The 25,864-nt window shown below is 39.4% G+C and overlaps 3 protein-coding genes across 4 annotated transcripts in view; 1 reads left to right on the top strand and 2 right to left on the bottom strand.

Annotated features, from left to right (window-relative positions):
• LOC112575711 (centriolin-like) overlaps window positions 1-5,799 on the bottom strand; it is a 39,312-nt gene extending 33,513 nt beyond the window's left edge. The window contains 9 exon segments of the mRNA XM_025257699.1: window positions 261-309; window positions 311-487; window positions 967-1,098; window positions 1,636-1,829; window positions 2,210-2,396; window positions 2,972-3,244; window positions 4,403-4,533; window positions 4,863-5,134; window positions 5,689-5,799. Of these exon segments, the coding sequence (XP_025113484.1) occupies window positions 261-309; window positions 311-487; window positions 967-1,098; window positions 1,636-1,829; window positions 2,210-2,396; window positions 2,972-3,244; window positions 4,403-4,533; window positions 4,863-5,109 (1,390 nt within the window). The 5' untranslated portion in view covers window positions 5,110-5,134; window positions 5,689-5,799.
• Window positions 5,800-5,911: 112 nt separating this feature from the next.
• On the top strand, window positions 5,912-9,028 carry LOC112575271 (haloacid dehalogenase-like hydrolase domain-containing protein 3). The gene is made up of 3 exons (XM_025256998.1): window positions 5,912-6,020; window positions 7,092-7,258; window positions 7,595-9,028. The coding sequence occupies exons 2-3, from the start codon at window positions 7,092-7,094 to the stop codon at window positions 8,163-8,165; spliced, it is 738 nt and encodes a 245-aa protein (XP_025112783.1). The 5' UTR covers window positions 5,912-6,020; the 3' UTR covers window positions 8,166-9,028.
• On the bottom strand, window positions 8,662-25,837 carry LOC112575265 (serine-rich adhesin for platelets-like). Of its 2 annotated transcripts, none has more exons than XM_025256989.1 (14): window positions 25,578-25,837; window positions 25,211-25,303; window positions 24,535-24,757; window positions 23,460-23,618; window positions 22,666-22,794; window positions 21,914-21,985; window positions 21,226-21,361; window positions 20,407-20,575; window positions 20,116-20,220; window positions 19,718-19,820; window positions 19,096-19,293; window positions 18,249-18,373; window positions 17,558-17,695; window positions 8,662-17,149 (listed from the first exon to the last, which is right to left on the bottom strand). In XM_025256989.1, the coding sequence occupies exons 2-14, from the start codon at window positions 25,250-25,252 to the stop codon at window positions 11,210-11,212; spliced, it is 7,539 nt and encodes a 2,512-aa protein (XP_025112774.1). In that variant the 5' UTR covers window positions 25,253-25,303; window positions 25,578-25,837; the 3' UTR covers window positions 8,662-11,209. The 2 variants fall into 2 exon arrangements, with proteins under 2 accessions (XP_025112774.1, XP_025112775.1); XM_025256990.1 differs by having other exon boundaries at window positions 25,211-25,264.
• Window positions 25,838-25,864: the final 27 nt, after the last annotated feature.

Here is a 25,864-nt window from a genome sequence, read left to right as displayed (position 1 = left end):
TTAAGGAAAAAAAAATAGACTATATGTAAATAATTTTTCCAAAGTGTTACCATATGGCTTGTGGTTTACTGAGTTCCTCAACTCCCACCAGGCCAGATAAGGAAAAACAAGATATATGTGAAAGCACATGCACACAAAAAATTCAAATCATCACAAGCCTTCATAAACAATTGCACTCTTTCACACACACATGCACACCTACATAAAAAGACACCATCTAGGTGACACTTTGCTATAAAGAAATTCTAAAAAGCCCTCACTTTCTAAGACTTCTTTCTTTTTTGCCTCCAACTCTGCATCTAATCTTGCCCTGCAGCTCTTGTCTTTGCTGAGGTGAAAGGGCAGGTGATACAGGTGCCCTTAGAGAGTGCAGCTGAACCCGCTGGGGCACAGCCTGAACCTGTCCTTCTTCTGCCATCTGGTTGGCATGGAAGCGTGCTCGTCCTATGTAAGGACTCTCACTCAGAAGGCCTCCATCATCACTGCTCTGCCAGAGGGATATAACAAGTGCAGTATTATCAATGTTGGTCATGAGAATTTGTGATGATAATATGCCAAAAAGTTGGCAATGTACGAGGGGAAAGCATAGGTACTAAAAGAAAAGCCCTGACAGCTAAGCTAGCCTTATGAAGAAAGTGTGCCCTGAGACAAGATCTGAACCAAGGGCTTGAAAGCGTTAGTGACAAGTGAGTATTTTACTACTGCAATACCAGGCTACTGCAACATCACTCATAGTTGTGACATACACAAAATAAATTTGCAGGATCAGTTGAAGAAACATCATAGCCATAAGAGAAACTTTCCATGCAATCATACTTAAAGATAATAAATATTTATTAAAATGAACGAAGTAAACAGAGACAAAAATTTGACAAAAGCAACACAAAAGTGTTAAGAGTTCAAATCTATGTATTAAAAAAAAAAATAGAGTTAAGAACAAAAAAGCACAGATGAAAGGGGACTGACCAGATTTTGCTGAAGAGGTGGAGCTGTACCTAGCTCCTTGAACTTGGAGTCAATCTTGTGAAATGCCAACTCTTGTTCTAGCTGGTAATGTTTCTCACATGCCCTGTTCAGTTCTGTGGTCTTTTGCTTAAGCTGTGCACAAATGCGCGCATGCACACACACACACACAGAGGATGATCATAAGTAATAAAATAAGTAACAGATGTTTTTTAAGAAGAAAATGGGACTTAGAGCTGGGTAGTTTAAGACTGACAAAAGACAGTGAGTATGAAGAGGAAAGATGATCAGCGTTAAAATAATCTGAGTTATGAAAAATGCCAGTTCCCAATATGGTCAACCAGACTGTCTCTGACAAAAGCAGAACTCTAAAAACCTACTAAGTCTACTTCACACAAAGATGATGCAGCCTCAGTGAGTTCACATCATGTGACTATCCAGATGAAAAAAAAAAAAAGGAAAACAACTCCAGTGAGTTGTCAGCTATTGACTTCATTGCAGGCCAGCTTAAATTGCTGTTATGACATTGTCAGCAAACCCATTGCAACATTTTGCAACATGCTTCAGTCCAGCTATAAGGCACATATTTCAATCCAGCTATGTGCCCCATGTTTTAGACCAGCTATCAACTGTTTGTTATGACATTGTTAGCAAACCCCAGGAGTTGCTCACCAAGTCGTCTTTGGCTGCCAGTTCTCGCTGTAACTGCTGCAGCTGCTCCTTGATATCCTGTTGACGTTGTAGCAGTTGATTCTGGGACACTTCCTGCTGTGAACGTTCCTGCTCAGAGCGATTGTGACTCTCCTCCAACTGCCTATATCGTGACTCTCCTTGTTCTAGTTGACGCTCCAGATTTTGGACTTCATCTGTAACCAGCAACGCATGTGTATTTTCATGTAGATCCTTGTTGAATATACGCAAGTATTATATGTAAATTATATGAAAAGCATGAATATGATTCGTATCGTTTCAATCACTCATTACTTGTTGGAAGAGAGAGAGAAAGAGACAGAAATAAAAGAATGAGTTAGAGACAAAGAGCAGACTGTAAATGCAAAAGAAAAATGAACACATGTCCACAAAAGTGACTGATTTCTTTAGCACATTCCACCCCAATTACTTGCTACTAAAAAGCAACACATAATTTTTTGTCTTGCACAAGTTAAAAAAAAAATAATAAAAAAGCCAATAAAGTAGTTTTAAATCAGCAAAACACCCACAACAGGCAATAAATCTTAGATCTTACCTAGAGAAAATCGGCTTTGAGCCTGTTCACGTTCCAAGCTGGTTACTGCTTGACTATCTAAAGTCTCCATGCAGCGCAGATGGAATACCAGAAATAGACGAGCATGAGGCAGCTCTGATAATGGATTTCCTTTTATGTCTATGTGGATAAGATCTGGTATAGTCTTCAGTTTGGCCATTTCTGACAACTGCCACCAATTAATCATAATATTAATAACGTCACTTGTCTACCTGAGAAATGGACAGATTTTGGAAAAGATTCTTCTTTCAAGTGATAACCTGACTTGTAAGACATGTTTTGTTTTAAATGTTTAAATATTTATGGGAAGAATTCTGTATTAGGAATACTATTGTAATATATTATTTCTAAATGCTTTTAAGCTGACATGAAAATAGGCTCAACGTTTTCTAAAGAAATGTTATAGCCATAAAAGTAAATGTGATGACATCCTCAGACCCTGGTGGGAAAAAAGTGTTGATGATGATGACGAAGCCCACACATCTCCATGATAGGGGAGCTCATGGCATTTATTTCTTAAAAAATCACACTTCTTTCCATTCAGTAAGCTCATCCAATCAAATAAATGTTCGCCTGTACACAACAAATAAAAAAAGATGTCTGAAGTTCCTGGGAGTTATGAAAAGGCCACTTTCTGAACAAAAACTGATGTACATTAGAAAAACATTAATGTAGATCACCAAGATATTTACAAATTCATGACAAGAAACAAAAATTAATGGATGGAGCATATTTGATACTGACTGATACAATTTTGTTGTTTGCAATCCTGAATGTGCGCAAAGCCTGCAGTCTCTTTGGAAGCCAGGTGGGGATGTGCTCAATGCTGTTGGAAGAAAGATTCAGCACTTGAAGTCCTGTGAGTGTCTCTAGGCCTTCAATACGAACAATATAGTTGCGAGAAAGATTCAGCTCTCGCAACTGCTGTAGTTTTTCCAGCTTTTCCATCCGTTCAATCATGTTGTTGCTCAGGTTAAGAGAAACCAGATTCTTAAGGCGATCCAGATTTTCAATGAACTGAAATCCAAACAGGAATGTTACTTGCTGATTATATATTTTTTTTCAGGAATCTATCCCCTCTATATCATTTTTTAACTAAAAATATTTCTAAAGTATAATGAGTTTCATGATAATGCAATAGCTTCCTGGACTTCTTAGTCCAGTATTTTCCTTGCAAATGTTTCTACACTTACAATGATACTTATGTTTATGTAAACATTACATCAAACTGAACAATATACTCATCTAAATTACTATCAAGTAATCTAGAAAAAAACCACATCGACTCTCCTTGATTTTGTTGTTTTAATGTCATGATTCAATTTGGATAAAAGTGTTGACCTTCATATTTACATGTTCTTCTGCTGTGTTTTCTTCCTCTTCTAGTTTGCAGCTGGACTGTAAATAAAGTCCTTTTAAAGTGCATATTGTTCAAACCTACTAGCTGGATTCCACTTGGCCATGCTTCACTCGCTTCAGCAGTGACCTTGAGCTGCATTGAATAAACTGAAGTGACGATCAACCTTTTCCAGTTTCATATGATATCCTTTCTTCGTATTCTCAAGATTACTCAAACATTGTCTTAGTATTCTCCTGATATCACCAACCCTTATTCTCTGGGTTACTACCATTAAATCTGCAGTGATCGCACTTTACTGCTGGAAAGCAACGAGTCTTCATTTTTCTTCATTCCATATCTTCATGCCTATTTTGTGATCTTGTTTCAGCACAATGAGTCCGCCTTTGGCTGAGATATTGTGCTTTATAAATTATAGTTTATTATTATTATCTTCAAATTTTAACTACTAAGATAAACTATATACATATGTATATTACAACATGTCTTCCAGTTTCGAAAACAGTCTGGGGATAAGAAAATACTTTTCAAATAAACTCCCTGCTCCCTCAATGAATGTAGAACATCAGAGTTGGATTCTTATCTGGATGAGATACTTCTGTGCCTTACCTTGCCTAACAGCTAAACAAAAGAAAACTACAAGATAATTTTTACTGAGACTTAAATGACAAGTTTAATCTTCTGGAACTAAACCCTTTTTCATTAACTTGGCCTCCAATGGTATAGTACAGCAATATTATATTAAAAAATCTTTTAGAAAACTAACTTCAAACTATTGATTATTTTGTAGGAACATCTTTTAAAGAGTCAAACAATACCTTTATCTTCTTTCCCCCTTCTTTAGAGAGTGTGAGATTTAAAGACGTTATGACCTCTAAATGTTCTTCTCTAGCAATTTTCCGAATTAAATCTTCAGTGATGTAGCGGACTCCTGGAAGAGGTGAACCAGCTGAAAAGAAAACAGAAAGTACACAAAATTATTTTATATGCAGTAGCAAATACTGATGATAGATAAGTCTTAAGAAAATAATAAAGTGACATTTAAAAATAAGCATCCATTTGGTTGATGTAAACTATGTTTAAAATGCTTAAAAAATCTCAGTCAAAAAAAATTCAAAAATGTTACTTATATTTGTTAATAGGCTAAGATTATATGTCCACATAGAGATTCACATCATGTGAATACAAAAACATTAACATTAAGAGTAAAGGACTGAAAACATATAAGAGTTGACACAGTATTCAGACTACACATGTCTCATGACAACACCAACTCACAATGAGATGTGCGGGCAGGTGAGAGTGATAGACCTTTGTTCTGCCTAATGCCAGGAGAAAGGGCTCTGCGGAGGGAATTTCCTTGCATGCTGGAAGTATTTCCCTGTGAATGTGACAAATCCTCAGCTGACTTTGCATGACTGGCATGGCCACGTGCCAGAGAGGATGAAGAAGTCACTGGAGTTCCATGTGAAGCCTTTGGTACTGGCAGGTTAGAAGGAATTGCTCGTCCAACTCCTCGCCTCATTCTATGGTGTTAGCTGTCTATATATCTGACACAATTAATAGGTGGTCTGCTAGTTACTAACTTATTTCTTGGCAAAAGTTTGTTGCAATTTGATTTAGTATCATCACCCTTCCTAAAACAAGTTATACATATTTATTAGATGGTGAAAACTGTTTAGCAGAGTATGCTTAAGTACTATATATCTGAGCACATCTATTGTTAATAGTTGTTATATTTAAGCGTTTATTCTGAAGTTTTCATCAGAAAATTTTCTAGACCAAGATTTCTGTTCCTCATAAATTCAGAGGAATACTCGTTGTTTGATAGGACGGTGTGACGTGGTCCCTGGTCCATTACTGTACAACAGATGGAAGAGGTAATATACTTTATACGTATAGTGCCAGTAAGGCGAAACAGTGAAGCGAGTGCAAACAGGACTTTACGCAAAGATATGGGAACCCGGACTGATGCCGTTCAGTCACGTACCATTTAGCCCAACATTTTAGAAGACTTTTAAATGATAATTTATATCTAATTTGATATCATCTCCTAAAGTTTTAAATCACTATTACATACTTATGATAATTTAATTCTATATACCAGAATTAGGTGCTTTATGCAGTGAACTGATAGAAGAATGGCCACATTCCAAAACTTTTCAGCACTAAGACGCCATGTTTGTTTACAAGCCATTAACTGCGGTCTACCCCGATACCATGCAAATATAATTGCTTTAATTAAATATTTAAAAAGGGATTTTGAAAAACTAATACACCACGTGTTCTACGTCGAATATTTCAAACTTACAAAATAATTTATGATTTAGCTGAATGCCTGCAGATGCATTCTTGTTGCCATCCCGTGGTGTTCCGACGTTTGTTGTCTTCCGAAAACCAACTCTACCAACTGTAATATTTACACACCCAGTCTAGGTTTGATATCTAATAATCGTGTAGCATTATAAGTATAACGTGGAAACTAATTTACTTGCTCCACAGACTTCTGTGTTGATCATTTCCCACCATTGTATCACCGTCCGTGGTATCACCTTTGATGACTACATTGGAAGTATCAGTGCAAAAAATGAAGTGTGTTACTTTGTTAAAGACAAATTACAAAAGTGATACCATGCTACATTTCCCTTCCCACATAAGTTTTGATATGCACATGGCATTCGCAGAAGACATCAAGCAATGTCCTTGAATGCACTTTTTTTCTTTCACTGATTAAAAGTCCAACCATGCAACCAGTCTAGATAATTACTAACCATGATTGCATTTTCACGTCATATTCATTGCTCTGGTATGTTTATATGATAAAATTCATACCAGGTTAACTTAGTAATAAAATATAATTCCCTAAACTAATGAAGAAAAAAAATTATCCCATGCTTCATTCAAATATTGTTAAAGGACTGTATGGTGGGATGCAAACTTTTATTATAATTACTGGCTCGAGCTCAATGCAAGATGCTATTTCTCCAAATATGGTTGAATATTCTTTCCAAGCTTGAGGGCGGTCTGGTGGCATAACGGTTAGTGGCCTGCCTCCAGTGCAGTGAAGGTTGGCTGTCCTGGCTCTCGCATTGGGCATGCAGTTCTTCACGTGGCACCTTAGGTGCTGGCTCTATTTAAAACACCAGTCTCCTCCCTACCGTTCTTGAGATTCATCCCTACAATCATCACCATTCACAGAAAAGTACAAGCTGTGACATTTTGACACAGGCCTAGCTATAGTCCCAGCTAATTCCTTCACAGAGGTAACATATCCTTGCACAATCCTAGCAGCTGTGCGATGACCTTTTTCTGTGCATGGTGAGGTTTGTAGGTGTGTATCTTCACTCTGGAAGCGGACAATTAATCTAGATTTGGAAAAATAGTGTTGTGCTGTATTTTACTCAATCATTTAGAAACAAGTTGCACGTCTAGACTTTGTAAGATATTGGAATGCAAGTGTGGCTGAATATGTGTACCACATATGGAACCGTTGCTACATTTTTGCAGATGATGCTGCTTCGACTAGTCACAATAGATGTCACAAACACAATGATACGTGTTTCGGGATCACCAGGGAAGCACTATGCACTTATTGCTTCACACTACGGTATAAAGGCTGATGAAGAAACTCTCACTTGGGCTTTTGTCAAGAATTACAAGGAATACTGCAGCAGGTGCTGTGTCTTGTTTTTCCACTCTTAAAGTTGTGGGGATTCCATGGCAACACACTTGGTGAAAATTCAAAGTAAAATAAACATGCAATTGTTTGTCCTGAATGGTCAAATATTATTTAAATTTTGTTTGGTTGTGTACGTTGTATGTCATCAGATCTTTCCTGCAATTAGTATTAAAGATAAATATGATCTCTGTAAAAAAAAACATGCTTCTCCCACAAGGTTCAAGATTTTACCTCATTGCATTTCTCCCAGTTCTGCCTCGGCCATCACCCATGTATACCTCTTCACACACAAATCATAAAGATTAATGTCCAGATGTACTAACCTTTACAGGTACCCGAACTTTGGAGCCAGCTGTCAGATGCCTGCTTTCAAATGGTGGTCAAGTCTTGTGGTGAGCTGTTTCAATACTGCAGGCATTTATGACAACAAATGTTTGGATAAAGTGGCAAAAGATTTGTACTACTATTTTTCAACAGCTGATGCCTGGGAGCTGGTGCCAGGAACTCTAGATGCTTTAGAGGACCTGCAAAACTTTGACATCCAACTAGGTGTCATTTCCAATTACGACCATCGTCTGTACAAGGTCCTTAATGAGGTGGATCTCCGCAGGTTCTTTGATTTTGTACTTCCTTCCTATGTTATTGGTGTGGAAAAGCCAGACCCTTGCATATTCTTAAAAGCATTAAAACATGCCAATGTCTTGGCTAGTGAAGCTGTTCATTTTGGTGACAATGTTGTAAAGGACTTCATTGGTGCCAGAAATGCTGGATTTCATGCATATCTTATGGAGACCAAAGGAGTCAACCATAATTTTATTGACAACAAATATGTGGTGAAAAGTGCTGGAGAATTTTTGCAAGCAATAACTCCTTACCTTCGACCAAAACTTAAAATTTTGTGATAATCTGATATACTTAGTGTTATTGTGATAAAGAAAGGTTCATCAAAAGTTTAACTTTTTGCAGACACAGCTGATGAGATATTTGGAATGAAGATGATATAAATAAGGTGAAGTTTTTACTGTTGTCTTTTTATATATTTAAATTTAAGTCGAAGCTTAAGATGAATCTTTTTGAGAACAACTTTACTGTGACTCTCTCCTGACTTGAGCATGCATAACATATCTGTAATTTTGCTTTGTGTATGAGTGTATGTTGTAGACATGTGTCTGTTATATGCTAATATGGTGCATGGTTGTTGATGATTTAGACTACGACTTATTCAAAGCGCTATGAGCAAATCTTTGGAAAGGTGCTATATAAATTCTCATTATTATTAATATTATTACCACCTGTTGTTCTTGCTCTTTTCTGTGTGATTTTGCATGTGTAGCTGAATGTAATGCAAAGCGGAACAAAGGAAGTGTGACATTAACAAACAACATAAGCATGAGCCAGTACAAGAGTGAAAAATTTATTATCATGCCTAACGAAGATGCATTTACAACAAGTATTACTCTAGTGCCTGTTGAATTTAAAACTCAGGAATCTTGTGCCAAAAGGTTTTCAGACTACTTTATTTGTAAATAACATAAGCATTGTATCTGTGTTAGTGATGGGTCAATGGGGTTAATGAATGTGGGAAAAAAATTAAAACCTGGTGTAAAACTTAGATTTCAGTCTAAATAGGCAAAAAGTACTGTGGTTGTGTATATTTTTTCTTATTGCATCAATTATGCAAACCTTATGAGTATACAGACTGCTTTTCACAGTGAAATATTGTGCAATAGTTTATCAATTTTGTTTATAAATGCTTTTGTTTAAATATTTTGTTTTCTTTATGTGTAAGAGTTTTTGTATGTGTGTGTCTTCCAGTCGGTGGGTGAAAGGGGTGTCTGTTGTGAGCCTTGGGGAACAGGCCTGTGGAATAGATGTGTTGTAGCTAAGCTGCTGCCTTTGGCTAGTATTACACTACTCAATTACCCATGCTGATATAAGTGCAAGATACTCATACTGCTCTTTAACAATTTCACAATTTGTTCTGATTCTTCAACGCATGTCCCAGTAAACAACAGAACACAATGTAAAATATATGCAAGCTATTCATGTGGTCAAGAGCTTTACAAATGAATCAAAACATACAAGAATGTTTGGCTAGTTATCTAAGTGTCCCGTTAATCCTTCCCTACAGCAAATCCAAACAGTAGTCACAATTCCTACCCTTAACTTGCATACACTCGACACTGCACTTGTTCATGCAGTCTTCAGCCACATTACACTGTATGGACTCTCAGTATGGACTCTCCCGAAAAAAAAAATGGTGATACACAGACTGTTGGATCTCACTTGTCACTCATCAATGGCTTTACACCTGCACAGACATGTACTGAAGAGACTGAATTGACTGCTCATGGAACCAGTCTCCTAGTACAAGAACATCACTTCCATCACCCAAAGGCCTGAGCCTACTGTTCAAAGCCAAACAGTACCGAGTGTCATGACACAAGCAACTTCTCACACCGAGAACAGCCAACTACTGGCGAGATAGGAGTTCAGCTCTTGGCTACACACATCATGGCATGTTGTGCTGGAGCAGTCATTATACTAATACCCTTGTCTGGTGATAGGGACTCCATACTGATAGAGACTTGACTTTACACAATCTTGTCTAAGTCCCTCCTTACAATCTGCCCCCTTCAAGAGTCCATGGGTGAAGAATCATTTTGGAGTCCGGCATGATGTTAAATCCACATTTCCAACATACTCTCCACATATAAATGGTCATGCATATCCATACATCCTCAGACTATTCAATTACATAGCTACAACCAATTGCTACCCTGGCCAGTGCGTGACAGACAAGTGACCATTCAGGCTTTCCACTGCCTATTGCAACCACCCCTTCATCCAGCTCATAAAACTAGAGCTGCACAGAGGAAAAGAAAAATGACAAAAGTCAGGAGATTGGTTCTACTAAAAAGTGCTAGTGCCAGAGGCAACAAACTTGAAGCTGTTGTGACCTGTAATTGGTACAGGCCCTGCTTAAGTTTATGTGCTGCTGGTCCCATGCAGATCTACAATTTATGATACATGTAATGGTCAGTACTAGTACACTTCCCAAAGCACTGGCCAATCTCCTGGGGAGACAATGAGCAATGTAGGTTGCCCTCTGGCCTCTGCCTCAAGACATCCTGGCACCAAATGACCTCGTTGCAGCAAAAGTGGTGTTCCTTGATGTCACACTCTTTCCCTTAAATGGCTACTCAAGCATGACCAGCTGGCCAGTGGTGGTATTAATGATATCGAGACCATCTCAACAGGTATGCCTAACAGCTAGACAGTAACCCCTGAGGGTTCTTTAGCACCTGACTCGCAAGACTTTATAGCATCAAAGGGGTAGAGAATTAGTCACCTATCCACCCTGTCACACGTAGGTGGGGGTTAATGGTGAAGAAAGTCTTTCTCTTGTCCATGCTGCCTAATCGTTGATTGGGTGAAGGATGCAGGATGTATGTGGTTGTCCAGTGGCATCTGTTGTATGTGTGTGAAAGTATGAAGGGAACAAGAACATTGCAAGACACTTCTCAGCATGTCAATGTGAATGGAGAACAAGGTCAACAGTAATTACACCTTCAGCTTTCTTAAACACCAAGGGACTTGAACCAGGAGGGCAAAGACTTGGAAAAAAGTTGAAACACTTCGGTTAGAAAACGATGATGCAAGGTTGGGGAGGGAAGGTAGCACTGGATGGATGAAGCAGCTGATAAGGTGGAAGAAGAAAAACAAAGCAATTCCAAATCATGGTCTTAAAGACAGCACATTATAAGCAACTTGCAGAAACTAGTAGTCAGAAGGAGCAAAGTCAAAAACTCCTTTGTAAACTTAATCTTATGCTTTAGGTGAACATAATTAAACCAACTTCTGACCAGTGTAAATATAGCAATGACACTGTAAACACATGTCAAACTGCTTTTTGTTTGCGATGTTTCATGACTGTTCACTGAAGTCACATATCCTCACCAGTGCCAGGGGCTACAACTTCAGTGACTGTGAGAGCAAGACCATGCTGCATGATCATCTGCATGATATCCAGAGGCAAGGAAGCTGGGTCGATGGTAATGGACGGCTCAATGCTAGAAGCTCCAGAACTATTCCTGCTGCGCGAAGAAGATGAAGCAGAGGAGGACAAAGCATGAAGAATTCCATGTCCCTGCAATACATCAGTGTCACGTGAAGCCTCGTCAAGATCAGAGTCCAGCCCACGTAAAGGTGATCCTGTCAGCACTCCGTCTCGATGCCAAGAGGAAATGTGTGACTGAGTGAGAGTCTGCTGAGGCTCTTGATGAAATGGTTGAGGTGCCCCCAGGAAAAATGTCAGGCCATTTGTTGAAGGCAGAGAAGCAAGCAAAGGATGAGCAGTTGACGGTGGGTGTGAATATGCATCAGGTGCCTGAAGATGTGTCTGGTGTGAGGCAGTTGTCTGCGCAGCAGAAACACCTGGAAACACCTGAGTTGATTTGAACATTGTGAAATCACCAGCAGGACAAGATGCAGCTGCCGTTGAGATAGGCAAAATTATGGAGGCTTCTTGCTGATGGAAACTTTGAAGAGATGGTGGAAAATGCAGCATCTCCTTGTCATTGGAGTGTTTACTGAGCTGTCTTTGGTGACTCTGAGGCTCCTTGACCAACTGGGATCCAGTGCAAGTGGCAATAGATTTCACCCTTTGTACGTGCTTGGTGTTGCCAGATGTGGAAGAAATCTGCTTCCGAGGTGAAACCTTCACTGTGCCACTGGTCACATGGTCTGAACTTGCAGAGAGGTTAACTTTTGCACAAGCTGATTCACTCTCTTTGCCACTGAGCTCAGTTGCAGAGAGGTAGACATGGCCTGATTTCATCATGGGCCTCACAGATACTAATTCCGTTTTTGAAATGACTGCAGGTCTTGAAGAAGGCCTACAATCTGCTCTTGTGGCTGGAGACATCTCTCCAAGATTAACAGGTCTTTTTGTTTTTGAAGAAGAGGGTTCAACAACATGAGTTGGTGCCTCAGAAGTGAGATATGTAATCTGAGAGAGGTCAGATTGGGTTATGTGAGAGGCAGAACTATTTCCTTGGATAGGTTTTGGAACAGAGCACCACCTAGCTGCACGCTCTTTATGCACATCTTTGCCCACAAAAGGGTCGAGGCTGACCAGTGCACTTGACTCAGTTTTATTGAGGCTGTAGACTGCTTTGGGATGACCACTCTTGGATGATGGGTAGAAAGACTCTTGGCCTGGTTGCTGATCATGTGTTTTGGATTCTAATATTGATGCAGTCTTGTCCGACAGGCTAACAACAACATGGGTGTGGTGACTATCAAATGCAGGTTGACCAGACAGACCAACTAATCTGTCTTGCTCTTTCTGATCCAATAAATGTCCAGAAGGGACATGTGAAAGTCCTGTGCCTAGAGGAACCTGTACTTTCGGTGGACACACCTGTGACTGGTGGGAGTTCCCATGACCACTGTCACAATTAGACAGGTTATTTGTATGTGCTGCAGGCATAGAAGAAACAAGGGATTTTGCTCTGCAGGACTGGGACACAATGCTTGAAGAAAGAAGAGCAGGAGAACCTACAGGAGCTTTTCTCATCATTTCTTGTCCTAAGGCACTATTTTTGTCTGGTCGAGCATCTTCGGCTTCCTTTTCCCCTACACCAGATGTTGGAGCTGCAGTAGCAGCATCCTTTGGTGGAACATTTACTCTAGAAAAACTAAGTGAACGTTGGTTGCTATCCTCTTCATGTATGATATCCCGATGATCTTCCTGAGCCTTTAGGGCAGTGATAGTTCTGGAACTTGAAGAGTATCCATCATGCCCTCCTGCAAATTCAACTCTTTTGTTTCTTCTTTTTGCACAGTGAGCTTTGATCACAGGTGCTTCAGCAACACATATTTTAGCCGTCTCTGAAGGGTCTGCATGAGCAAGCACATTCTTCTGCTGAGAACATCCAGGAGCTATGACTGCTGTGACACTGCTGGCAGAAGCTAAGCTTTGCCCAACTGCTATCACAGGCAGTGAGGTTGGAAGCCTGGGCAAAGTCTGCACTGTGGTAGAGCCACTTGAAGACAACGGCAACACATCTACAATCTGAACTGGCAGGCTGGCCACTGGGACCTGATTCAGAACAACTGCTGAGGGGAATAAGCTAGAAGATGCAGATGCTGTTCCAGAAGCCTGGCTGGCTATCCTTTGGGGAACAGACACTGAAGATGTGGTGACAACGGGAAGAGTTGGGCTGCTGGAAGAAGCAGCAGCCATGATCTGGATGACACCAGAAGGTTCTAGCCCCAACCCCATGCAGGGTGTAGAAAGTTGTATACTGGAAATATTGCTGCCAACAGCTGGGATCGGAGTGCTAATAGCAGTGGTTGTGGTCACCAAACTAGAAAGCACAGAAGATGCTTTTGTTGATAAAGTGCCTGCAGGTTTTAATGTTTCTACTGCTGTACCTGCCAGGTGAGAGCCCTTCGCACTCTGAGTAGAATGTGCCTGGGTTACCAGGTGACTTGATGAACCTTGGGACTGCATGCACACTTGAACAGAAACCCTGCCATCATCTCCTGTAGCTCTTGCTATTTGTCCTCGAGAATTTGCAACTCTAGTTTTGGACACATGTCTAGGTTTTTGCTTCTCCTTCTTACCAGAAGATGAAACTTGCACTTTAGTCCCATCAGCAGTGGTTGTAAGCTCCAATGCTCTTTCCAAATGGTTAGGCACTTTGCAAGCTGGTAAAATGGGCTCTGTTTTTGACGAGGACTGAAAAGTTTCTTTTTCTACTCTTGATACATCATTTACAGATGAAGCCATTTTTGGCTGCTTAGCTTCTTGTGTAATTGGTGTTATGAAATCTCCAGAAGGTGCTCTGGATGGGCTCAAAAGCATGGCCACAGTTCTGGAAGATGATGGAGTGCTAGCAGTAGTTGTGCTTGAACATATGGTCACTGGCTTCAACACTGATATGCTATTGCTGCTCTCTGAAGCACTGATGGAATCATGGATTGGACACATCTTCTGACACAGTCCAAGTGCTGTGTCTGTAGTATGCTCTACTGTAACTTGAGCAGTGCTGCAGTCTTTGTGAAGGTTGCTATTAAAGACAGGAAAGGTCAATGATCCTAAAGAATTTTTATTTATTGTGCTTGCGTTTATGATAATTTTTCTTTGCAACTCACCAACTGATACACTGGCAGCAAAAGAATTTTGGCTGGAGGCAACTTGCTCTGCTGTGACCTTTGCTCCAGACACTTCATTGGTTCTGGCATAAGCACCTGAGTTTTTGTTCTTTCCACTTCCCATGTTGCCCATGTTTTTTAGCAGAGGATCTGATGCCATACTTGTGCTAGGGGATGGACTGCTTACATCATTCTGCTGAGCCTTTACAATTAGAATGTTATCATTGGCTGACAGTTGATCCTTGTTTGCTGCTGTCTGCAAGGGACATCTGGTCTCTGATGTAGCAAAAGTTCTCAAGTTATCCAGACTATTTACATGTGATCTCACAACCTGGTCTTTAGTCTGGACCTGCTGAGGCAGGATGGTTGCTTCACTCACTATACTCTGAGTAATATTTGCCACTTTAAGTGGCACCTGTGATTTGTCAGCACAAATGTCTATGTGTAAAGAATCCACAAGTGACCTCCCCAAAATTCTTTCATCCTGGGCTGATGATGGTAAGATCAATATCTGAGGTGCATTGACAGATTGTCCCACAGATTCACGAGGAGCTGGCAAAGTAGAAATGGTTGCTGGCTGCATAGAAGACTGATGATGAGTCAGTGACGGTGTCTGTAATGGATAAGTAATCACAATATGGGGCTGACACTTGGGCTTCAAGACTTCCACCATATTTGGAGCTGAGGAGTTAAATGTGGGACAAGTATCAGTCTGCACTTTGCCGCCGGTTGCCCTCATGACCCCTTGGGAACAACTGACTGCAGAAGTAGGGACAGTGATCGTCTGTGTCTTGCTGTAGGCGGGTGGGATTGGGCCAGCATTTGAGTCTGCTATGCTGTGAGAAACAATCTGCACAGTGCTAGAACCATGCAACGGAGCTAGGCACTGTGGGTGATTGTGAGCCTGGTGCTGCAATGGTAGGTATGGGGGTCCTGGCACAACAATGCTCTGAACAAGCATCTTGTGATGACCTGCTGCCGCCAAATTTTGACTGTTGAATGGATGTCTTCCTCTTGGAATATTCTGACTCTGCAAAGCAACACTAGAGTTGTTGAGCAGACTGGGAACTGTTTTCTCACAAAAAGCAGGCTGATGGTGAGCAACACTGGCAGAAAACGTGCTGCCTGGGATTTCACCTCTATTTCTCAAAGTACCCTGATCAGCCATTTTACTCTGATCTTCCTCTCTTGCTACACTGTAGGTTGGTTGGGTGACAGGCCTGGGTGCATGAACCTGCAAAGCTACAGGAATAAATACTGGTGAGGACGCTTGCGATGCAGTTTGATGATCTGTCAATGAGGATGCTAAAGGAGACGGAGCAGGAACACATTGTGTAGGTAACCTCCCTTCAGGGCCTGGCTGAGACTGAGACATCAAAGACACTTGTACAAGAGAAGGTGGGTTAGGTGCTGATTGTGTAGGATGCACAGAGAGTTCTAAGGCAGGAATCATTTTCTGTGTTACTGGATTCGATAGGCTGACAACTGCATGTGACTGCAAAGCTTGCATCTGGGAAGTTTCTGACAAAACAGATGCTACCTGCAGCTGTCGTTCATGTGTATGCAGATGCAGGGGAGGCTGAATAACTTGCGTCGGCTGGTTGTTGTCTGCTCCTGTGCTGTGTTGCATGTACTGACCTTCCTGTGCTTGTGCCATGCTGGTTTGATGTCGAAGTGGAGGCTGGTTTCGATGATCTGTTTCCTGTGGCAGGTGATGTATCTGCTGTAAGTGATGCTGCTGAGGTAAAACATGCGGCTGATGTAGATGTTGCTGAAACTGCTGCATGTGCATGCTCTTTGGCTGCAGGTGATGGGCTTGCTGCTGTGGTTGCTGCTGCCATGGACAAGTAACAGAAGTTCCAAGTCCTGGATGAAGTGACAGTTGTGGCTGAGGATACGAGAACAAAACAGGAATAGTCTGCTGTGCTGGTGACAGCTGCTGATCCCTGGTGCTCGGCCCTTGCTGTGACACAAGGACCATCACATCGCCCATTGAGTGAGCTGCCTGATGTGGCACCCCAACTGCAAGGCACTGCTCTTGCTGCCTGGTTCTAAGGCAATGCTGTTGTTGCTGTGGTAATGGTAGGGGTGCCGCTCCAGGAGCTTGATGAGTGTGCAGCAGTGGTGACAGTTGGTTAGGAAAGGCAACAGCTGACTGCTGGGGGGTCAAAGGGATTGTCCCTTTCCAGCTGTCTGTGTCCTGGTGTGATCGTGCAGGTAAACCTTCTTGTGGTTGAGTCTGTGTGAAATACTGTGGATGGCTATATGACGAACTTGTCAGTGAGGGAACTGAAGCATGTAAGTTGAGCTGTGTCAGGGCAGAATGAGGCGTGTAATGATTCATAAAGGCCTGCTGCTGCTGCTGCTGCTGTACTGGCTGATACTGCTGCAATGTGACCACACTGTGTTGTACAGAAACACCACCTTGCTGTGATCGTGGTGTGTCTGTGTGTTGTTGAGGAACTGCAGCAAGCAGCTCCTGCACTGAGCCCACTCTTTGCTGCACAGCAGCCCCTTGTGGCATATGGCAAGCAGCCTGCTCCTGATGATGTAAGCTTGCTTGCTGAGAGAGCTGTGCAGCACTCATACTAAGCTGCTTTTGCTGCTGCTGGGCTGTGACCAGTTGTTGTTGCAGGGCTTGGATGGAAGAGGCCAGCTGTTGCTGAGCTCCTTGCAGCTGGGCCAGTTGTGAAAGTACCTGCTGTTGAATGTCAGCCAAACTCTGCAACAACAGAAAAACTTCTTGTTTTGATAGCTCATTTAGACTGAAGGAGTACAGACATGCTGAAAAGTATGAATAACAAAAATTAAAAAACGACATTATAAAATCTATACAAACAGGTAAAAATAGTCGTGGAACTAATACAAGTAAACTGATGAAAAAAAGTGGAAGTTTCAATCTGTTCAGGTATGAAGCAGCTGGGGTAGACAATATGAGGAGCCTGATGGGAGATTTTTGCTGTATTGTCGGTTTGAGGACACATTGTCTTCAGAATCCTCTAGTAATTTTAAAATTGGATCCTAATGAACCTCCTGCTTCAATTCTTTAAATGTAACTCAGATAGATCACCTAGAATGATAACCATTTTGCATCTGATAATGGATGTACTAGATGTTTAGATGTACTTACTGTGGCATTGTGGGACAACTGAACGCTGGCATGTGTCAAAATCTGCTGCTGCAGCAGCTGTTGCTGTTGCTCCATAGCAGACTGCTGTTCCAAGAGCTGCTGCTGTAAAAGCTTTAATTGCTGCTGCTGCTGTTCCAGCTGTTGTACACACCCACACATGCATACACATGCAAGCACACATAATTTGACAGAAAACACACACACACAATTACATTTCTCTTTCAGTTACACTGGGCACACTTTTATCAAACTTCAAGATCGTGAGATCAGATTTGGATAGAAAGTTAAGGTCATGGGTTTTAGTCCTAGATACAAACAATTAAAATTGTCTTTTTTTTTCTAAAAATGTTCAAAAGTAAAATCTGCTTCTGTGCCATGGAAACAAACTCATACTTCAGGTATATAGTGCTACTCCAAAAATGAAATTCTTTGTTTTAAGGATTTCTAATTTTTCTGGGTTAAAAATAATATTATTTAAAATAACCAAAAGCAGCTACCATGAACATTTTGACTTTCATCGATGATTTTATTGAAAATGGACCATCATCTCAAAATTCTCTTCAGACAGTAAACTAAATCAAAGATCCCGAGTTTTAAGTGTCTTTGTAAAGTACAAACTATTGTCTAAATTTGCAATCATTGTTAACTGTAACACTAGACTTGAGGCACTTGAAGTAACTAAATAGCTTACCTCTGCATTCTTTTCACTTGATGACAAGCCACTTACTGGACTAAGTGCTAGGTGTTCAGGCAAGCTTATTGACTTCTGAACATTTGAAGATGAAGATGGCTTCTTTGGAGAGGACTTACAAGCATCTGCACCCCCACCCCAAAAAAAAAAAGCATAAGCTAGAACTGCATACAATTCTTTCATATTTCATGTTGTCAGAACTTGTTAGTGGAGAAAAAAAAAAAATCTTCCAAAATATGCTTACACAGTGATCTATCACCTATCACAGGGATTACGTTCCAGATCCCCCGCCCCAATTAGAGCGAAAATAATTAAAATAATAAATATTATATAAATACCTATATACCACAAATCCCACAATATAGTAAAAACTCCGCATTACAGAATGAGCTATATTTTTTTTAAGAAAAACCATATGCAGTGAAGCCACAATAAGTGAACTGTGATATAGCAAGGGACGACTGTAATAATAGTGTGTTATAGACATACCTCTAAATTACTGTTCTAATAATCAAAATTATATTCATTGATACATGTTCTTTTATCTACCCCTAGAGCTCAGTAAAAATTAAAAATTGGATAAAGATTACTATCAGTGTGGCTCTTAGAAATGTCCCAAAGCACATACTACAGGCCTGTCCAGTTTGAAAAGAAGTGCACTAGAATTTCTGGGCAACACTTGGGCTAAACACCAGATTCTGGAAATATCAATGACCTACAGTGAACAGTAGTTTCCTGGGGGTAGTCAAACCAACAGTATAGCATTATCAACCATCTATCAAATACTGGAATTGATTGATGATACACATTTAATGGCTACTATGGTTACCATCTAGCTTACCCTCACCTTTGGTTTTGGTAGCTGTGGCTGGCTGTGTCTCTGTGTGTGAGTGGGAAGTTTGTCGTCGATAATTCAAAAGACCATGTGCTGGAGGCTCGCGGTCTCCCTTTGTGCGTCGCATGTGGTCTCGGACTTTTCCAATGGTGCTGTGACTGCACCCAGTGATCCACCCAATAAATTTGTAGCAGTTTGACCTTACACCACCTGTTGATGGAAAGAAATACCCTCAGCCAACAGAGCATTTTTTAAAGGCATTATGCATCAACAATGTAAGCATTTGATACTTTTATTATGAATCACTCTTACTCAACTTTTGCAATTTGCAAAAATTGTTGAAATGAACAAATTTGGTGGTGGAAAAAATATTAAAGGCACTTAAACAAATGCATGCATGTGCATGTGTGCACACATACACAAACACACATCCTTATGATTTAAGTCTCATTCTGGCAGACGGAAGGAGAAAAAAATGCAAAGCAAACATTTGCACAAGTCTGGAATCTCCGGTATCTTGAAATATGAATTCTTCATAAGCTTAGCATCCCAATTTGCTACTTCTGTTCATGAGCCACACTCCCCCGATCAACAAACTTAATTTATATAACATTACGCCAGTTAGTGTGCTCACCAGAAGGTGTAAGCATCTCAGCTAAAACACGGCGAGCCTCGCTCTGACTGATGCTGGCACGCTTTCTCCACTGCTGTAGCAGGTTTCGGTGTGAGTGTATAATCTGCCATGGAAGCAAGCAGTCTGCTAGTGCTCTCTTAGATCAAGCCACGCTAGCATAAACTGTATGTGTGCGTGTGAGTGTGAGAGCAAACAAAATATTAAGGCCCTGATTTTTCAATTAATTAAGAAGGATTGCAACCTATTTTTGAATGTCAGTGACATTGGAAATTATGGCATATTTCTCCCATTTTAAACAGAGATTTTATCTTTGCCTCTGAATTTGACAATCCTGTAGTACACATTTTGAATGACCTTATGCCTATTTGATGCTAGGAGAGAGGAAGTGGGACACTAACTCGAACACAGTGGTCAACGCAGCAACGCCAGTGTGCAATCTTCTCCAAAGGCTCAAGAAGGCCCATGGCAGCTTTTCCCTTTTGCCGGATAATTCGGCTTCCACGCTGAAACAAGGATCAACAGTGTACAAATGATGAATGAAAAAAATTGCTTATATTTTTTGCTTTTGTTGTTGTTTTGTTATTTTTATTTTTTAATTTTTTTTTAGCAAATCCACAACTTTCATCTGTGTTTCAATCCAAAGTGCTTTTCATCCAGAATGGACTCTTTTTCTCACATCATCTCGTTACCTGCTCAGTCTTGAGCTTTTTGTGCAGGAAGTTGTTTGAGTAGCAGAGGATGCGTTGCGTTGCACGCTCGCACAGCCTCAGCTCCTTTTTCAGGTAAGTACGTTTTTCCAAAATGAATGACTCAAACCGAGCAGACCTCTTCATCCCATTTCCAAGACCTATTTGACCTCTATGACAGGCAGAAACGTTTTTAAAAAATTGTTACCCTGACAAGTTTGAGACCATGAACTTAAAAGTAAGCAGTCAATGAATAAATCTTAAGGAGCAAACATTTATAAAATTTTGACTCAGGTTCAAGCAAGGGTAACAAAAAGCAAACAAAAAAAAAACCAACACCAAAACAAAAATTCAGATTAAAACTTCCTGCTGTGTGTCAAAATACTACTTCACATTTCTTCCAAAGAGCGATCAGTAGCAGCTATATAAGGAAAACTTACTGAAAGATTTTAATAGCTTTAGTCATAAGGATGAATGCTGATGAGATGTACCAATTACAAAAGAAAGAAATTGTAAATAAAAAATTTTAATGTTTGACAAACCAACCCTTCAAAAAAAAAAGGAAACACAAAAAAATAAAAAATGAGTTAAAACAGAATTTTTTTTTATAGAAATAAGAAGTACATTAAAATGCTGAATAAAAGCAGAAATATTAGAGTTTTGAATGCTAGCTTATAAATTTCCTGTGTACATGAAGCACAGGACTAAAAATACAGGTTTCAGCAAAAGGGTTAGAAGTTGTATCAAATGACAAACTACACAGTTTGTGCACCATTTTTTTAAATCCACTTTCAGTAACGATGACTGAAAAGAAAACCTTACTGTCTGAGTTTCTTTTTAGCAAACAAAGTCTTTCCAAGCTCAGTAGACTGGTAGACTTTTTCTGTTGCTAATTTTTTGGCCTCTTGGAATAGGTGAAGTAAGGTCTGAGTCCTTTCCCTCATTAATGTCTTGTTTCCTGAGAACAGGAAAATAACATAAATGAAATTTTCCTGCAAGAATGCATTTCTTCTATACTTGCCATGACCTGACTATATTATCAGTTGTTGCCCATTAGTTCCTAATAGTTGGGTCTTTGGGTAAAGTTATAAAACTCTTCTCAAAAATTATATTTCCTTGACATTTACACGATGACCTGACTTTTAGGAGGTTAGGAGCTACAACTGCTGATAGGTGGGTCATCTGATTAAGTCAATGAATACAATCAAGAAAAGAATAAGGATGCTTCTTGCATAATGGCTTGAAAGTAGTTATACGTAGTTTTAAAAGATTGCTTTAAAATTGCAGGATAAACATAATTCAGCATCTTCACCTGCAAAAACGAGCATACTTACCCACTGAAGGAAAGACACAAAGCAAACGACCAAAAACTTTAAAAACTTGGTCTAAGAGTCCATAATTAAAGCATGTTAGAAAAATTTAGTTAGAAAAGTTGTTTGAGATATAAGGACATTATGGTCTGCACTAAGAAAGATAACGTTTCAAGGAAAGTTCTGGTGCATCTACCAACCATCAGCACGAAGGTGTGTTTGTAAACATCCACAAGGTCTCTTCTTAAAGCTGGGGCAATATAGCTTCTCTGCTGCAAAATGTTATCCATAAATAGCATATTATATCTCTGTTCTTTTAAAAAAAAAAAAAAAAAAAAAAAAAAAGGAAAAAAAAGGCTAGTGTAAACTTTGTTTTCCTGCATATGAAAAATATTATAATGAAGATAATTGTTTTTTGCATACTAACATTTATAATAGCTGGGCTTGGGGGGAGGGTGAGGATAAAAATTGGGAATTATCCAGGCTACTAAGTCAAAATAGACATTCATGTCAACAGCAGCATCAGTATACCTGAGACTGACCTTCCAGTGTCAGTGACAGGATCTTAACCCATACAGACATCCATGGACTTAGCATTAACTAAGTACTGCTTGAAATTTCTTTTCTTCAAAAAGGAAAATCATAAAAATTAAAGTAACAACAGACTGACAAATAAAAGTTAAGATTACAGTTTATTATGTGCAGAACATTAGCTTTTTTGTTCTGTAATGATCCTTACACTTTCTCGTAAATCTAAAATAACTCATGCATATCAACAGACTTTTCCACAAACTGCTTTATACAGAGGGTTACAAAAATATCTATTTATTATTCTAACCTGGGAGATAGAGGAAAGTTCTGAAAATTACAAAATCATAAACATTACTTTAAAAACCCTCTCTCTCTCTGTGCATGCACTAATACGTGCATGTGTGTGGTTGTGTGATTTTACCATTAGAATCCTGCACTTCTGCAGCAACATCTTTGGCAAAGCTCTTAGCTTTAGCAATGTAAGCTTCCTTTTCTTCAGGTGATGGCAGAATTGGCTTCTTCAAAAGTCGTGGTCCATCCAAAGAATTTCCTGAGGTAGTTTAAATAACTTTTAACTTGCTTCTATAGTGAAACAGGGCTTCTGCTGAGGCTAAATTCTTTGGGGTCCCAGGGACCCCTTCTTCAGATTTTTAAGGGGTCCCTGTTCTTCGCCCAAATTTGAAGGGGACCCCATTGACGAAAATTGAAGGGGTCCTCCGAACTTTACATGCGTACTGTACGCAATTTTTTGCGTAAGCAGAAGCCCTGGTGAAAAAATACAACAGGTTTTTTTAATTATTAATCTGGTCTTTTGTTTGTATCTCACTTTATATTTCCTCTTTCCATTTGCCTTTAAAACCATTTGTTTCCTTACTCCTTTCCAAAAACATACTGTTACTAAGAAAGCATTCACAAACATTGAAAAATTAAACTCCCACAGTAGTAAACAGATTGACAAAATGTTACACTGTTATAAAACATACCTGGCATGGACAGCTTTTTTTCCATTCTAATGATTAATATCTTGAAAAGATCATTATGGTTGTTGACTCTGAGATTTTCATGGTGAAAAAGTAAATAATTCTGCCTGTTAGCATTGAACAGACAGCTGCCACGAGTTAAAAAAAAAAAAGCATACAAATTTAGTCATCCATTTTTGCGCATAAGTCCATTCTACTAATGCTTTGTCATGACAATATTCTTGGAAAAACTTACCACAAGCATTGCACAGGGTAAGTGTCTTCCCAGTGATGGGGCTAATCTTCTGTCTTGGACTGGGCATGTGACGACTACGGTGAAACCGGGAACCACCCTTGGAAAGCAGTGGGTTACATACATATGGTGAATGGCAGAGATCACAACTGAACGGTTTGCCTGTCATGTAAAAAAAGTTGAAAAAAGATTAATAAATTTTGCAAGAATGAGAAAGGGAGTGTGGAGAATGAAACAAGTTTTACGGGATGTATTAAACAGCTAAAAGAACCACTGACTGAACTGCCATTTGTTTTTAGAATCTAACTTCCGTTATGTACGCTGTGTCTCCTACTCTTCTTGTCACCAGAACATCAACATATGGCCACAGGATTTGTAGTTATTGTGCAGCAAAACAATGGAACTCTCCTCCTTTCCATATCCGCCACCTACCCACTATTGAATCCTTTGAACTTGCACTGAAAACACACCTCTTCCGTAAACATTACTCCTAACACCGTTTTCTACTATGGTAGTCCTAAATCTCCTGACAACCCAGTGAATTTGCTCAACATCATCAAAACATATATAAATCACTTGCAACTAAATGTGTTAAAGGGGGAGATAAAATTACAACCTTACAATTAAAGGTCTAGTGTGGTTAAAATTGTTTTTCCAATTATTGGCAAACGTTCAGTGTGAGATATTATTTCCCCAAATTTCGCTGAATGCTCCTTTTCCATTCACAAGATGCTTACTTATGAACATCACAATGCACAGGTCAAGGTCAACAACACATATATCAGGATTGTACATAGATATATTTATTCAGTGAAGGCCTCAGCAATGTCAATGAGACAAATGGGACTATACTTTAATTAGAGATATCTATGTACAAACATATTTCTGTGCATGGTAATGTTTCTAAGTGTAGTGAAAGCAGGGTATTCAACAAGTGATAATGTTTAGGGGTATCAGTATCTTGAACTGAACTTTACATAGGCATTAGGAAAAAAAAACCCTTAACCCCACTAGACCCTTTGAAATACAAGCGTAACCTGTTATTTTATTTATAAAATAAATGCATTGAGACTTTTACCATCTGGTAGAACATCATATGGTCTATTTATGGCAGAAGACGCAGGCTGTCGGTGCCTTCCTTTGCACTTCTTTTTTGATGTTGATGCTGATGACAATGATCCCTGTTTTCCTGTAGCAAAATCATCTGGACTGAAGACTGGCTGTCTGTTTTTTCTTTTTCGCTCACTCCGTCTTGCAGCTCTTGGTGAAGCACTTTTAAAGTTGTCCCAATTATTTTCTTTCTGTCAATAAATAAATTTTGCATTAATTAAAAGTCAAAACAATTATTGTAACAGCTATGAGCCAAAGAAAATGAATGAATGGAAGAATTTAAGTAAATGATAAATGGATAGGCATTATACACCAAAACTGCATTATGACCCATAAAAACCAGCTAGATGAAATGCATACAAAGAAGAATCAGCTAGATGAAACCACATACAAAGTGAAATATAAATTTTAAATTTATCAAAACTGTTGGAGTATGACTATCAACTGCCATTTTCTCATTTAGAGCAGTAGATTATTTTCAGGAGTTTGTGCTGTAAGTGTTATTTTCTGGTAGCATTTTGGTGATAGAATTGAATCAAGAAAGATGAATAGAATTTGTATTATAATTTATATTTGTACTGAATCAGTTATGGACCAAATCCATAAAAATAATGAAATAATGAAAGAACAAAATAAATGTAGACCTTAGTTGTGATGTCTTCTTTTATATCTTCTGTCCCCTCCATTTGACTGGTTTACTTGTAAACAGATTGTTCAATCATCTGTGATTCTCTCCACTGACACACATACATATAAACAATCAAAGCTCTAACTATTTTCATAAATTTCAGTTAATGTTTTCAAATCTGTGGTTGACTTTTTCAAAGTTTGGCAGAATTTTGCTAAACCACTGACAAAATGAAACATGGTACTAAATAAGTATTTTACAATATTGGGTTACATTAAAAAAAATAGACTCCTCCAATTTCCTAGCACCATTGTCCCTGTACAGCAAGAACAAATACACACAAAACTAACGCTATTATTTTTTCACATGTACAAGCTACCAACCTTGATGATGGCCAGTATCTTTCATTCAGCATTTAAAAACTTTGTGTGTTCAATGTTATTATTCTATGTGAAGTGTTTAAAAACAATCGGCTGAACTGGTCACGTCGCATCGCCCATCAGTAAGTCTTGCATTAGGTTCAGATTCCGTTCAACAAGGTACTGGACGATCATTTTTAAATGTTAACAATTTTACGATAGCATGCTTTTAGTTCGTGGTCATACAGAGTTTCCAAAAATCTTAAGATGCTACCGGAAGTTAGGTGGCAGGGCCGAGAACTTGCGATCTT

This window comes from Pomacea canaliculata, linkage group LG11 (genome assembly GCF_003073045.1).
Source record: "Pomacea canaliculata isolate SZHN2017 linkage group LG11, ASM307304v1, whole genome shotgun sequence".
Taxonomy (NCBI): Eukaryota; Metazoa; Mollusca; class Gastropoda; order Architaenioglossa; family Ampullariidae; genus Pomacea; species Pomacea canaliculata.
Note: the sequence above shows the minus strand (reverse complement) of the source record. Positions and strands in the feature narration are given on the sequence as shown.

Coding starts and splice junctions, on each gene's coding strand:
- LOC112575265 (XM_025256989.1), bottom strand. CDS start 25,252: ATGGAGGGGACAGAAGATATAAAAGAAGACATCACAACTAAG. Junction 23,619..24,534: donor ATATGATGTTCTACCAGATG/GTAAAAGTCTCA, acceptor TTTACATGACAG/GCAAACCGTTCAGTTGTGAT. Junction 21,362..21,913: donor AACACACCTTCGTGCTGATG/GTTGGTAGATGC, acceptor TCCTGTTCTCAG/GAAACAAGACATTAATGAGG.
- LOC112575271 (XM_025256998.1), top strand. CDS start 7,092: ATGATGCTGCTTCGACTAGTCACAATAGATGTCACAAACACAATGATA. Junction 7,259..7,594: donor TACAAGGAATACTGCAGCAG/GTGCTGTGTCTT, acceptor TAACCTTTACAG/GTACCCGAACTTTGGAGCCA.